The following is a 15,260-nucleotide window of genomic DNA, read 5'->3' on the forward strand; positions in this document are numbered from 1 at the left end:
CAGGTTATTCTCTGTGTGTCACATCATACCAGCTACATAGGTTTGGGGTTTCCTGACACACAGTGAATAGCCTCTTCTTGTCTGTCACCAGAACAGGACACTGGAGCTGGATGATGTCATACAAGGTGCTCTGCACTTTGTTTTAGGTCTATGAAGATATGAAAATGTTATCAAGCAAGTGTAACTTAAATAATTTGGGGTGCGTGAGAATTTTCAGAAAAGTCAGTGCTACATTTTTTGCCTTTTTTGGATTAGTACATAGTTGATTTGCTAAGGAGTTATCACATACAGCCTCTTTAAAGTTGCTAAGTACTTGAGGAAAATTTATCTCAAAGTAATTATGAAAAATGGAAAGTGCAAGTAAATATTTAACAGAGCTTTTCAAAATTTTAGGTGTCCAACAATAAAATTTTCACTGTATAGGAAATCAGATCTTTATTTCGAGGTTAGAATTTGTTGTGTGTTTAGGACTGTAAAGTCCTAAAGAATGGCAAATCTAGTTATATGAGATATTACCTAAAAAACAGGTGGGCTTTGGTAGGTTATTTTTGGATGGAAGAAGCATTTTTGATGTTTTTCTATAAGATATTCTTGCAGCTTTGCATTTTGTTCTATTTGTGTATGGAACCATCAAAAGGAAGGTTAAAAAGATGGTTTCTTCTTAAATGAATATTCACAATTAACATTACTGGAAAGCAATGAAACTGTGAGCAACAAAAGGATTTTCTTTTATTTCTTTTATGCACTTACATAAATTTATCGCAATTTAGAACACTAAAATGGGGCATTTTTTAGTCCAGAGAGTTCAGGTAGCTACATATTTTACTTCCTTGACTTGTATAGTCAGCTTAAGAGATTTCTGCCTTCAGCTTCTTATTCTTGTTGCCTCACTGCAATTCACCTGCCCTCCAGTTGTGCCAGTAGAACCTGTTCCTGATGTTGTACCATGAAACAGAGGGTGAAAATTAAAAAGAAAATGATCATGTTATACTGGACAACTGCATCTCTCATAAATAGTCTGCCAGGAGAGTTTGACAAAGTGTGTTTGTGTCATGCACAAAATCTTAGGATCTCAGTCTATGCCTGGGTTTACAGGCTCAATTAGCATGTACACATCTCTCAAGCATCCTTTTTGCTCATGCATAATGTAGCTGTTGTCTCACCCAATGCCCATCACAAAGGTGTGTGACTGATGAATGGCGAGATGCAGTGAATCATGTCAAACAGTAGATCCTATTTTCATAGAATCATAGAATCGTCTAGGTTGGAAGAGACCCTTGGGATCATCGAGTCCAACCATCTACCCTACTCTACAAAGTCCTCCCCTACACCATGTCCCTTAGCACTGTATCTAAACGGCCCTTAAACACAGCCAGGGATGGTGACTCCACCACCTCCCTGGGCAGCCTATCCCAATGCCCTATCACTCTTTTGTGGGCCTGTGTATGGGAAACGTGTTTTAATGGTACTCCTTTGAGTGTAGTCCCACTTGATGGCACACATGAGGTAGCAGTATATTGCCATAAGTTTCAGTCATGGTCCTTGGTCCTCACAGCTCTGTTCTGTAGCCTTCTCTCTCACGTGGGGATACCAAGGGCAAGGGACACCACAGTGCAACCCTGTCCAAGTGTATGAGATCTGAGCTGTAGCAAGGATGTGCAAGGATGCACAGTGAAAGACAGTTGTGTGCTGAAGGCTCAGTGAGGGAAGCTTGTGAGGTCTAAGTACCACTGCTTGTCATAGTTTCAGGATGGTGCTGTATAAATATATAATACTGAAGAAGCACGAGGAGGGTTCTAACGTGCATCTCTACGTGCATCAGTAAAAGCATGCCTGAGTACTTTTAAAACTTGGGTTTGTACAGCTTATTTTTATGGTAGCATAGCCTGCTTTATACGTGCAAATGATTCAGAACTTGATTATAATTACATTTCTTGATTATATTTTCCCTTTGAGGGTAAGCAGGGCATCAGAGGAGCTAAAATCATGTTTTAAAATGTGGTTCTAATTACTGCAGTGTGGAAATGGGCAGAGTTTAAGAGGAGAAAAGTGTAACGTGATAGAACAACAGAAAGACAGATTTGGACATGAGATGAAGGGACTGTAATTAAGAGCTACCTTATCATTCCTGATATCCTATAGAAACAGACTTACTGGCAAAAATTGTTTCCCAAAGCCCAGAACAAATAGGTGTGGATGCAGTGAAATGTAAGTGGTGCGTAGACATTGCCCTTATTTTTGTGTGATGCTGAACTCAAGGGAATGCCAATACATTTAAATCACATGATACATTCTGTGAAACATCACAATAAAAAACGTTTTACAAAAAGGTATAGGAAGAGGGCTGCTTGGTCGTTCTCCATTGCCTTCTTCCTCTTTTTTCCCTTCCTTAAGATATAGCAAATATTTTAGCAAGAAGTAGGGTGAGTACCTAATTTAACATGTCTTCTAAAATGAAGGTCCCACTTTGCAAATATGGGAGTGGGGGCTTTCAACTTCTAGATCAAACCATTCCAGCACAGGTCAGTAGTCCTTACCATTTGTCCTTTATTCAGAAGCTTTTTTGAAATAAATTGTTTAAATGGGTTTAATTTTGAGTGTACAGGTGTTATCACAAATCTATTTCTTTTATATTCTTAAAAAACCTTTAAATATTGGCATGCTATAATACAGAGAAGCCAAGATGTAACTGGTACAGATTCTGAACTCATTTCCTAAAGACAGACCCTTTAGGCAAGCTAAGGTGCTTGAAAATTAAGAGAAGGTGAATTGGTGCTGCCTTGACTTAGGCTTTTTTTTTTTTTTATTTTGTGACAAGGTGTTTTGCCCTTTTTGTTAAGTGATTTTCATCACATTCATGATAAAAATCAATTAGCAAGATAAGGTGAACTTTTCTCTACCACTTCAAACTAAGGACTAAGTATTTAACACTGAGAAAACATCCTTCATAATTCATTCATTTTTATTCTGATTGCTCAATAGTCAAAGCCACTGGGAAGTGTGAACTGGATGAGTTTATACGTCTGAGGAAGCTTGCTGCTAAATTTGAAGTAAATCCACAAGTGTTACTTCCCTGGAGATTGAAGAGTTGTATTAATGTCATGCCAGGGATAAAATGAATATAAATGGGAATGTTTAGGAGTAGCCAATTGGGTATGTAAAATCCTTATTACTGATGTAATGAAAAATAGGGAAGGAAAGTGCCTTGTTTTTCAGATTTTTAGGTTGAAAAATCAGTATTAATAGCCTATACACAAAGTATGGGATTTTTGTTTGGTTTTAGCACTTGCTAAGTTAAAAAAGTAAAACCTTTGGACAGTAGAAACAGGAATGGTCATGTCTTAACTGCTGTTGACATTGAACAAAATCATTCTAAGAGAATGCGTTCTTTCAGTCAAGACTGCAGAAGCAGGCCCATTATAGTTATTCTTGTTAAAAAATAAACAAGCATCGTATCCCATTTGAAGGGGTGCGGTAATTCATTAGTTTTGAAACCGTACTTCCATGACTTCCGTTTTTACCTTTTTGCAAGGTAAGAGAGCTATTTTTCCACCTAGTTAGTTCATTTGATCCTTCAATAGTTACCTAAGAGGCCATAAACACATCATGGCAAACTACCTCTAAGAGATTACCACTCTTAAAGTAAACACATGCTCTGATTTGAGAGTCACCAGCTGCTCATAAGTGTAATGTTTAACACGGTATGCAAGTAGAGGAAGTGTTTCCATGCAAAACCAAATCATGTAATAGTACTAAAATCTGTGGTCAGATCCTGTGGTTTTTTGAGCTGTTTTTACAGGGAGTGCAAGAGATTCATTTTCATCTAAGAATTTAGATTAAGGAGAGAATAACTAGAGAAAGAGACAGTCAATGTACCAAGCCCTGGTTTGTGTTCCTGCATGTTCGACATCTCCTTGAAAAGGATGAATTCTGTCCCTGGGTGACGAGTGCACTGAAATGTCAAGGATGCCCCGAAACAGAAGCACAGAAGCACATATCCTTGCATCTCATTCTACTGCTCCAGCCCCTCTTATCTGTGCTGGTTTTGGGCTGGTTGTATGTTGTTTGATTATTTGGCTGGTTGATCTGGGCTTTTTTTTTGGCAGACAACTAGATCAGTAGGAGCTGAGAGGTTATTATATCAGTGAGTGAAATACTTTGTGCCCTATTTTTGTGCCTGTTTTTCACAAGGGATATGGGCAGATTTTACAGTGTGTGGAAAAGAGGAACAATACAGATTCAATTCTGGAACTGAGTGCTTTGTAAGTAGGTAATTCTCTATAAGAGAATAGTAAGAGGTAGCTTGGTTACCTCATCAGGTATGTGTCTACAGGGTAAACTACATGAAAGCAAGTTCCTTACCTTGCCTTCATAGCAGGGGAGAGCAACAGGCATGTCAAGGTGAAGTTCATCTCATCCTAATGTAAACAGCTAACATAGCATAAATGCCTCTTTCATGTAGAAAGTCCACATAATATGTCAAATCTCCCACTACAACCACTGCGTCTCACACACATGGGCCCAAAAGCTGGCTGCCTTTATACTTTTTCCACCTTGCACTGGTATGATCCACTGGCATGAACAGGCACCATCCCTGGAGGTGTTCAAAAGACGGGTTGATGTAGTGCTGGGAGATATGGTTTAGTGATGGTGATGCTTTTTCTTTGTTGTGCGGGTGTCTGTTTTTGTCAAAGTTAGGTTGACGGTTGGATAAGATGATCTTTAAGGTCCCTTCCAACCTAGAAGATTCTGTGATTCTGTGACTACTTTAACTGAGATTCCTGTCTGTGGCCCAAAATCATGGGCAGGTCAGGTGTGAAGCTGCGGACTCAGTGAGTTCCCTGGGGGAACTGGAAGTAAATAGACTGGCAATTTCTTTATAGAGGGGGAGCATCTCGATTAGAGAAAAAAAAAAAATAGTCTCAAACTCCCAAATGAAGTGACTTTGAAAAGTTTATCAGCGATCAAACAAATATATTTAACAGAGCCCTTCTGCAGTGTTCTGTGTTGATACAGTTTAGTTAAAAACCTGTTTCACTCAAGACAGCTGTCCCCACCCCTTTCCCTGTCTTAGGTATGGGGCTCTGGACTGCTTACCTTGGACGTTGTCCTATCTTCTGTGTCACTTCTGGAATCATATTTAATTCTCTTACCCTGCATTTAACCTAACCACATGCAGCATACCAACTACTTCATGTTTCAAAAATCTGTTCCACGGGAACGTTTCACCACAGAGAAAGCGAGTTTTGCATGAGCCTGACACTCTGTCAAGGTCACAAACTCTTGCGAAAACAAAGCTTATGCTTTTGGATAGTGAAACCTTCATAAATGGCTCAGCTGAAATCTAACAAAAGCTTTGACTTCAGGAATAGGCAGAGACAGGAGAGTTACCTAAATAAATACATTTTTTAAAAGTAATTACTGATTTGAAATAAAGACATCTTTTTTTCTGGCTTATGGCCCAGCAAAATGAGAATGTTCAAACTGGTTAGAATCATAGAATGGTTTGGGTTGGAAGGGACCTTAAAAGTCATCGAGTTCCAACCCCCCTGCCCTGGGCAGGGACACCTCCCACCAGACCAGGTTGCCATATGAATGGGGTATTTTGTGGGAACTGTGAAAGTAAATGTGGAGAATGTTAATGGCAATGAAGAAAAGGAAGGGGATAGAGACGGTAAAGGAACTGAGGCTGTAGAAAAAAAGGAAGTGAAATAAAGGAAAGGTGAGAGAGTAAAAAACGCTGCTCTGTTCCATCAGTTTCATGACTGTTTTGTCTTTTTGGAGGGAAGGCAGAAGAGGTAAGATCCAAACCCACATCATTAAGGACATATTTAAGGAAGAAAGAGGGGCCCCATAAGTAAAATACACATGTTCTATCATTAGTACTGCTTGAGTAGTTTGAGTAGCCTTGGATATATACAGAAAAGACTTGGAGTGTGAAGTCCATTCTGAAGTTTCCTTTCTTTTAACAAGACCATATTTCCTATTCACCCTGCAAAGACCTGTTAACTTAAACTATCTCAGCTATATTCTTCCATACCAAGACCAAAGGTACAATGAAAACTGGATTCTAGGAATCTGTTCTGCTCTGTTCTATGAGAATCATCCCTTTGCTGCTGAGGTGGATGAATATGACATTTACACTGTTAAAAATGCAAATAGATAATAAAAGGGGTGCCTTCTCTTTGGGTGTGCAACTTGAGTTTTGTTAGCATCCACATTATGAGATTAGAAGCACCCACAAAAATAATTAATGTCTGTGGAAACTGTGGGGGGCTTCTTCTCTGAATAGTTACCAACAGGTTTCTCAATCTAAGTATTTAGAAATAGATATGTAAAAGAAAATTCAGTGACTACTTCATTAATATACTGGGGTTTGTGCGGTTTAGCAACATTATATTAGGTTTGTCCCTGGCTTGATTTCACTTCCTGCATAAAATGACAGCAAGGATGTATTTGGACCAGCCCTGTGTACTTTTTTACAATAGGTGATGCATGTTCCAACAAATGGCATTGTGTGTCTATTGGACTTCATCACTCTGTTTACGCCTTTGAAAGAAATTACTAAACATTTTTTAATTATTATAATTACAGCCTGAAAAGTTCTTTGTCTGTTCCATGCCATATATTATCCTGAGGTGAAGGGTAGAAGAGAGCAGAAGGGGAACTCATTAAAAGTTTGATTAAAATTCCATATTGACATACCTGCAAAGAAACATATCTGACGAAATCCCACCATTTAAAACAATGGGAGCCCTGGAATTAATTTCAGTAGGGCTAGAATTTTACCCTGTTTGCAGGGGAAGACACACAGGGCCCAGTTCTTCACCTGCACTTTTTTGAAAGAAGTAGAATTGGGAAACTGCAATGGCACCAGCACCATTAGAGGCAGCAGTACTGGTAGAAACAGGAAACAGTTGAAATCAGCTCTAGATACTTAACTACACAAATCCCAATGTTCAAGTGAAGATACTGGGTAAATATCACAGTTGCAGATGAATAACATGACTCCCACATTCATAGTGAAACCACAAGTGATCTGAACAAGTCGTCTCAAATAAATTCCTGAAAAACTTTTATGCCAGAATTTCACGTGTTCTGTTGAAATACTTCATGACCTATAGGAAGATGATTTTGTCATGTTCAGAAAATCTTCCTTTAAATATGTTGCTGGCACTATTTTTCACATCCCTCTTTCTGCCAATACCTGTACAGCTACATTAGTACTGGGGATTTGCTTTTGTGGTTCCCCTTTTACAAGAGGGAAATAACTAGTTAACATGAGAAGAATTTAAAAATCACCTGCAATAGCTTTTCCATACATAAAAGCATCTTGATTATAAGGTCAGAATCCTCTAAGTCAGGAAGTAAACGCTATTATCAAATTAAAGAGTTGGGAGAATCTCCCATTTCCTGACAGACCAGGCAGTCAATTTCTAGTCCTTGAGTGGCTGGACCTTTCATCTGACACTGATCCAGGGCTGAACGGCATTGTTCACTCTGTTCCTGAGGTCAGTGCAATTTACAGGGGAGGAAGAAGGAAACATTTTTCTGGAAGGGTTTTTATTTATTTATTTATTCTGCAAAGCCTCAGTGGCTTGGAATGCCAAAGGGCTGCCCAACAGAGAGTGATTAGCCATAAAAATCACCGCAGGGGTGACCAAAATTGGATTATATTTGACTTTGTATGAAATAAGAACTTCTAGAGAACATCTTAACTAAGAATCCTAGGTGGTATTGCCCTGGAAGTGCAGGAGCTCCAGCTTTGGGAGCAGGAGCAGAGGCAGAGGCAGTGAGAGCAGCAGTCTGGTACTGCAGAGCAGGGAGCGCAGGCACTGGGAGCTTCTGGGACACTTGGGGCGTACAGCTCAGTGAGTGGCAAACTGCCCTGGAGTACCCTCTGGAAACCCAGGCCTCCTGGGGCACAGGGGGGTCATCCAGCCCATGTTTCTGGGAAAAGTCTCCTGAAACTACCACCACTACAATGATAGAAGCCTATTGATTCTATGGTAGTGATGTCACTACATTGGCTTAAGGACATAGGCCAGGTAAGGCTTAAAGGCAGAATTAATATTTTTTGTTAGAGCAACTGTCAAGGTAGAAAAACTAAACAGTCTTCAGGCACACAAGCCATTCTCCGTGTCTCCACTTCCAAGAATTACTGTGGTTTGCATGGACCTTCAGTTTCACTGCTACTCCTCTCAAGATAATTTCTGACCGCTTCAGTGAGGCACAAGGATATCCTTTTCTACTTCCTCTGTCTCACATGAGCGTGAAATGGTATTTTCTGTTTTTATCACTCGCTAAAAATTCATTTTTAGCATCACCATGAGTTGCAACTTAGAGCCCAAGCAGAGGAACTTGCCTCCCAAACCTTTTTCAAACCTTGAGCACACCTGGCATTCCCAGCCAGGAATTTTGTGCAAATCTTATTTAATGAACCTGCCTGAAGTATAAACTTCTCTGGGTTTTGAAGAGCTCAGATCCAGAGTTTGCTACTTGCTTTCTTCATCTTCAGTGGCAAGTGCATTTGTCATTGTTATTTGATAGAAAACAGGAACAGTTAACGTCTTGGTTATTTTATGAAGGTAAATTCATTGCTTTTATGGAGATCTAGCAATTAAGACAAATATTTGTTTTTCAGATCTTGCAGCGCATGATTGCTCTCTGAAATAGAATGATATGTTTTCCTTTGTCACCATTTCTGATTGCATAAGCAAATGAAAGAAGTAAACCTCTGTGAGACTTCTTTTTCTTTACACCTTCAGTCTAATCTGTCTGTACATCCTTGTACACTATGCTTCCATCCAGTCTGTACCTTGAGTTTCTTGGATATGGAAAATATGTGTGTGATTCTTAAAAAAAAATTTTGTTAACAGGATATTTCAAAGTTCCCAGACAAAGATTATACAGTGCTGGGCGAAGGTGGAATCATTCTGAGCGGAGGTCAGCGGGCACGAATCTCACTAGCAAGGTGAGTGTTTTGCTCTCTAAGTAGTGTGCTGTTTCGTGTATAAGGAAAATAAGGAAAGTATTATGATTAAGCACTTAAACAAATGTGGACCAAGTCCTGCTAAATAAATATTCTCCAGATATGTCAGGGACTTCATTTTTACTATCAGAAATCTGAGTAAAAATGTGATACACCTGTGTATTTATTTACTGAATTTGAAAGATGTAATGGCAGACACATGCTATGGCTTGGCTGAAAATGAATTTTTCCCTCCCTGATGCAAGATGCAATTTGGAGATTAAGACCTGTAAGTGTAACTTTTTAAGTACCGAAGAAACTCATACAAAGATGCAAATAAGAAATATTCCAGGATCTTTTGCTGCTATGACACTTCTACGAAGCAGTTTATATATTGATTAATGATATTCTCCCTGTCCCAGTGAAAAAACCCGCCATGTTTCAAAAAGTGTTGCAAATAGTTTTAATCTTTTTCTGTGGTAAAAAGTGGAAAGCAATGTCTACTTAGTACTTATGAATAATGGTCTGGCCTCATCTGTTTGACCTTCCAACGTTAGTAAGTAATTTTGAAGGTCTATGGAACAATAACATAGGTGTTTGTCCTATAAATTAGCTACGTGTTTCAGCGGAATCACTTAGTTATCATCAGAAATCCAGTAAAGATAGCTTTGATGTGTAAATGACCCCATTTATTTTTGTGCCAAGTGCAAATTGTGCTGGTTCCCATGCTCAGAAGTGCTGGTTAGAAGTAAAATCACGTTATGATGATCCACACTGGCATCCCATGAAAGATGTGCATGTGTGAGTGAGGCTAAAAGATGAAGCCATTAAAATAGAAAGGCTTTCAGTGTGGATCTTTCTAGTGGATTTGTGAGAAGGAAGAGGCATACAGATCGTTCTTGTTTTCTGTGGTAAGATAAGAGAGGGAAGGAGCAGGCAAAGTTTTCAGAGCAAAAACAGAACCCATGTAGATTTTCATTTAAAATGCAACTTTTATATGAAGTATTTCCCAGAATATGTGAATAATCATGTCTGTCACTTTTCAGATGGCCCCAGTCATTTACTGAAGTGTCACAGAACTGATATATTTATTATTAGCTATATAATTATTATTTTTAGAACAATTAAATGTCCCAAAGACAGTGGCTGTATCTGCTTTACATTTTGTTTGGGCTCCAGTCTAAACTCAGCATACTGCAAGGTGTGCAGGTGTTGAGGCGTGGGTTGCAGATGACTGCTGAGTGGTTCTCAGTAGTTTCTGAGAAAGCTAGAGGAGAAAATTTAGGATTGGGTTGTACCCATTTGCACTGGCAATAAGCTGGACATTATTCGCTTGGACTGGTGGCATACATGTGTCTGGTGTACTCTGTGCAAAGTCCTATGAAATGAGAATCCCTGCTGAAGTGCCATCAACCAGCCATCATGAGGAGCAGATGGAGGTTGCCTGAGTCCATGGTTCTTACAAAGCACTGTCAGTGCCTGCAGCTACAGCTGTGAGAAAGAAAGGATGAAGGGAAAAAACAAGTGCATGCCCTGGGTTTGGGCTAGCTCACTGGCCCAGTATCCCATATCTAGTCATACTAAGTCCAATGTACAAATTGTAGCAATAATTTGAGTGCTCTAATTATTCCAGGAAAAAACCAGCGTTTTGTTTTTTTTTTTTTCTGATGAAAGCACCAAGAACAGTATGAACTTTTTGTTGTTGTGCAGCCACTACGTCATAGTGTATGGTCAGTGAAACCTATCGTGACAGTGGATTTTTCAGGGAAGTTTCTTGGTTTATTAGCATAATATACCATTATTGAAGGTTCTTTTTCTGGTGGTTAAATATTTTCACATTGTTTAACATAATCGTTTTACAACTCATTTTTAGAGTACTTTAAAAAGTACCGAAATGCAGCTATCCAAATTTTCTTTGCTAATTATACATTTTATATATATAAAAAAGATATAAAAATATAAATATTTTTTTATATATATACATTATATATATATAAAAAGGCATTCTTTTAAAATTATATTTATGTAAATTTATAAGACTTGTGAAAGTTAATGTCATTTCCATTTTCTCTGTTCAGAGCAGTGTACAAAGATGCTGATTTGTATCTCCTGGATTCTCCTTTTGGACATTTAGACATTTTCACAGAAAAAGAGATATTTGAAAGGTAGTGTATGTTTTGATAGATGTATTTAAGAATTCCACCAAACAGCACAAAGTAAAACCGAGAAAAAAAATTTAATAACAGTACAAAAATACTGAAGTCATCAAAATTATACCTTTTGGGGAAGTTTATTTTTAGGGATTCTCGTGACTGAGTATTTTGTGTTAGCAGTAGGATAGTGTACTGTGCTGGGAGCAAGCCTGGGCCAGGCCTGAGTGTTACTGTTCCCTCTTTCATCTCAAGGTGTTGAGCCTGCTATAATCTGTTACTCCCAGAGTAACAGATTGGCTTTATATCTGCATGGCTTTATATCTGGTGCATCTGTGCACCAGAAAGGCTTTAGTTTTAAAACACTTACCTGCTTTGTAAGTATAAATTTTTACAAAAATTTATATTTGTCTTGTTTTTCTAATCACTGAAAGAATGGTCACCTGAAACTGCCCAATGACCAAGAGATTGGCAGCAGGTTGGCCAAAGACACAGGCTTTTGGCTTGTCCTGGTCGTGTAGCCCATAATACTAAGGACACACCCTGCCATCCATGATCTTTTCAGTGACCATAAGTTTGAAGTTTTGAAATCGAGCTAATACTCTTAAGTTGGTAGCAAAAGATCTAAGTGACCCTAAGATGAAAAGAATATTTCATTTTCACGTTTAACTGTGCTTTTTGGATTGACCTCAAAATGATTAAATTTCCCCATTTTTGGTTCCTGTGATACCGTTACACATCTCAGCCTTACCACCTCTTTTGTAGTTTGAGGGAGCACTCATGACTGCTCATACTGGGAGGGTGGCAGGTAAAAGCAAATAGATTGAAAGTGAAAGGGATAAAAGCAACATTTAATCATGAAGAAAAAAATGTATGTTTAACATTTTCATCTTTTATAGCTGCGTGTGCAAGTTGATGGCAAATAAAACTAGGATCTTGGTTACTTCAAAACTGGAACATTTAAAGATTGCTGACAAAATATTAATTTTACATGAAGGGAGCTGCTATTTCTATGGAACATTTTCCGAACTTCAGGGTCAACGGCCAGACTTCAGCTCACAGCTGATGGGATTTGAATCTTTTGATCAGTTCAGTGCAGAGAGAAGAAATTCAATTATAACCGAGACTCTACGACGATTTTCCATTGAAGGGGAAGGCATGGGATCACGGAATGAAATAAAGAAGCAATCTTTTAAACAAACATCAGATCTTAATGACAAAAGGAAGAACTCCGTAATTATTAATCCCCTTAATGCAAGTAGGAAGTTCTCAGTAGTGCAGAGGAATGGGATGCAGGTCAACGGGATAGAAGATGGCCACAGCGACTCACCAGAAAGGAGGCTTTCGCTGGTACCTGGCTTGGATCAGGGAGATGCAGATCTGCTTCGGAGCAACATGATAAGCACTGACCATATGCTGCCAAGGCAGAGGAGGCAATCTGTGTTAAACCTGATGACGGGCACCTCTGGAAACTCTGGACCAAACTTTCCCAAAAAGGGAAGTACAACATTTCGGAAAATGTCTATGGTGCCTCAGACAAACCTGTCTTCTGAGATGGATATCTACACCAGACGCTTGTCTCGAGACAGTGTCCTGGACATAACTGATGAAATCAGTGAAGAGGATTTGAAGGTGTGTATTAATTTACAGTCATCTTGGGGTTTTGATATGGTGCTAGTTCAGTGCAATATACTCCTTATATATTTTTCTACCTGATTATGTCATTCCTAGTACAGTTGTTCTCTGTAGAATATCTTTTGTGGAATATCTGTGAATTTTCTTTAACTGAAATATGATCTTGAAATCATTGAATTCCTCAAAAATTTATTTTGCCTGTTTCTAATAGTTTTTGAATGGTATCTGCAGAGGATTTCAATACAGGATTTTAATCTCCTGCACTTTAATCTACATTTAAGATTACATATTTAAGATTACTAAAATTAAATTTGAAATCATAACATGGAAAAACATTGATTTAAAACGTTTATGTAAAATTGACATTTCAAACATTAGGGGTCATAGAAAAAATAAAATACATTTGAAGTACTAGAACAGTTTTTAAAATTGGAATTTGATCAAATTTGACAAATTTATCAGACTGCTTTGCTCTTATGTTCTGATGCAAATAAAGATCAGAGGAGTAAGATGTATTTTACTCTGTTTTCGCGGATGTGGTGAGAATTACGCAATTAAGGTTGAGTATTATACCAGGAACTGGAGCAAAATTCGTTTTTTTTCTAATAACTATCAACTGGTCATGATGAACTCATGATGAACACATTTTCAAAACTGACAGCAGATTTTCACAGGGCAGGAAATTTTTTCTAAAGTAGCTTCCTAGGTGGGAAGAAGTCTACAGGGAACATTTCAACTCATAATTTGCTGAAGCACTGCCTATTTTTTCTTTTCGCTTTATTGATCTTGTCAGGAAAAAAACCCCACAGGGTGTTTACAAATTTGCTCTAACAGGACAATAATAATCTCCATTGGAAAAAAAAACAACTATTGATTAACCATTTCTGGGCTTCTAGTAGTGCTGGACAAGTCTTGGTTGTTTCTTCAGTGTTGTCTGAAAATTTAAAATAATCTCTAAACTGTGTTGCTATATCAAAGATGACTCAACTAGTCAGTACCTTCCTCTTCAGCCATTATTAGCCAATTTGAATGCTGCAGTTCAATTATTTGGAGTAAGTTAGTGGTAAGAATGGCAACATACATGTATCAGAAATTTTTATATATTGATATTGTTATTCTGAGTATGATCTTATCAATTCTTTGACAGGAATGCTTTACTGGTGATGCTGAAAGCATGGGCACTGTTACCACATGGAATACCTATTTCAGATATGTTACCATCCACAAAACCTTGATTTTTGTTCTAATTTTTTGTGTGACTGTCTTCTTAATCGAGGTAAGAAAATCTGCTCTTGATGTCATGTTACTACAAATGGTGTTTGTTCAAAATGTTGTTTGTGATAAAAGGATAAATGGATAAAGCTTCAAGACATGGTTCTTCAGGGCATGCTCTAGTGCCCAAGATTATTGGTTTGTCGTGGGCTGCTGAGTGGGTGGGTGATGGTTTTTTTGGTTTGGTTGTTGTTGTGTGTTTCGGTGGTGGGTGGTGTGTTTTTTTTTTTTTGTTTTTTTGTTTTTTTGTTTTTTTTTTGTGGTTGGACTCGATGATCTCTGAGGTCCCTTCCAACCACCACAATTCTGTGATTCTGTGATTCTGTGACATTAGCTTATTGGCAGCTGCTGTTAAATGACATTGCAATGACTCTTCTACTGTTTAGATGAGCATTTCCCACCAAAGATAGTCATTAATGCACGGTAGCAGAAGACTCACCTACTCAAGTTATCTAGTTATTTGTGTGCCATAAATAAGAATTGTTGCCCTATAGCAGGTCTCTTGTTTTTCCATTAGAAGATATCTTTGTAGAGCTTTTTGGGGTTAACAACAATAACTAGATTTTTTTCAGATGAGCAGTACATAAATTCTAGAGAACTGCTTTCAAAAATGTGTAGCTTTGCTCCTAGTGAGAGGGTGGTGAGTAAGGCAGAGAGCTGAATGGCTGTGACGGCATTTGTAGATGGATGAGGTGTTCCTGCAGCATGCAGTGAAGACATTTTCCAAGTAAAATGGAAAGCACCATCAAAAAAAGTGCTGAAGAACATCTGATCATACTTCCATAATCAGTCTGATTACTTTTCTTGTAACAGGAATAGCCTGCTTCTTGTCTTGTCTCCCAATTTAGGAAAGATTTTTAGCATATATACAGGATCTCATAGTGTTTGTCTCCTTTACAATTAATGTCCTAAATCAAGTATTTTTCTGAGGGAAGGAACATATTTCAGAGAGAACACTGGGAGATCAAAGAGATTGTGTTCATATGTCAACTTATAAAATATGGTACCAGTTCCTCTTGGCATTTTTCAACAAGAACTGAAATAAGAGAAGAATCCATTAGGAGTATAGGAGTAGTTTCTGGCTGATTGTGTCGGTGAAAAGTTTTTAGCCGTCCTGTGGTGATATTCAAACTTCTAGTATCATCAAACCTGGAGAAGGATATGATGGACGGTATCCTGAATTTACATTAATGTTACGTGGCAGGTAATGTAAATTAGTTCTTTTGGACCAG

The 15,260-nt window shown here is 38.2% G+C and overlaps 1 protein-coding gene across 1 annotated transcript in view; it reads left to right on the plus strand.

Moving 5' to 3' along the window:
* The window catches only part of CFTR (cystic fibrosis transmembrane conductance regulator), an 88,141-nt gene that overhangs the window by 37,909 nt on the left and 34,972 nt on the right, over window positions 1-15,260 (plus strand). The window contains exons 12-15 of the mRNA XM_014963246.1: window positions 8,880-8,974; window positions 11,050-11,136; window positions 12,021-12,753; window positions 13,904-14,032. Of these exons, the coding sequence (XP_014818732.1) occupies window positions 8,880-8,974; window positions 11,050-11,136; window positions 12,021-12,753; window positions 13,904-14,032 (1,044 nt within the window). The remainder of the gene's footprint in view (window positions 1-8,879; window positions 8,975-11,049; window positions 11,137-12,020; window positions 12,754-13,903; window positions 14,033-15,260) is intronic.

The sequence above is a fragment of the Calidris pugnax genome, unplaced genomic scaffold, assembly GCF_001431845.1.
Source record: "Calidris pugnax isolate Ruff unplaced genomic scaffold, ASM143184v1 scaffold44, whole genome shotgun sequence".
Classification (NCBI taxonomy): domain Eukaryota; kingdom Metazoa; phylum Chordata; class Aves; order Charadriiformes; family Scolopacidae; genus Calidris; species Calidris pugnax.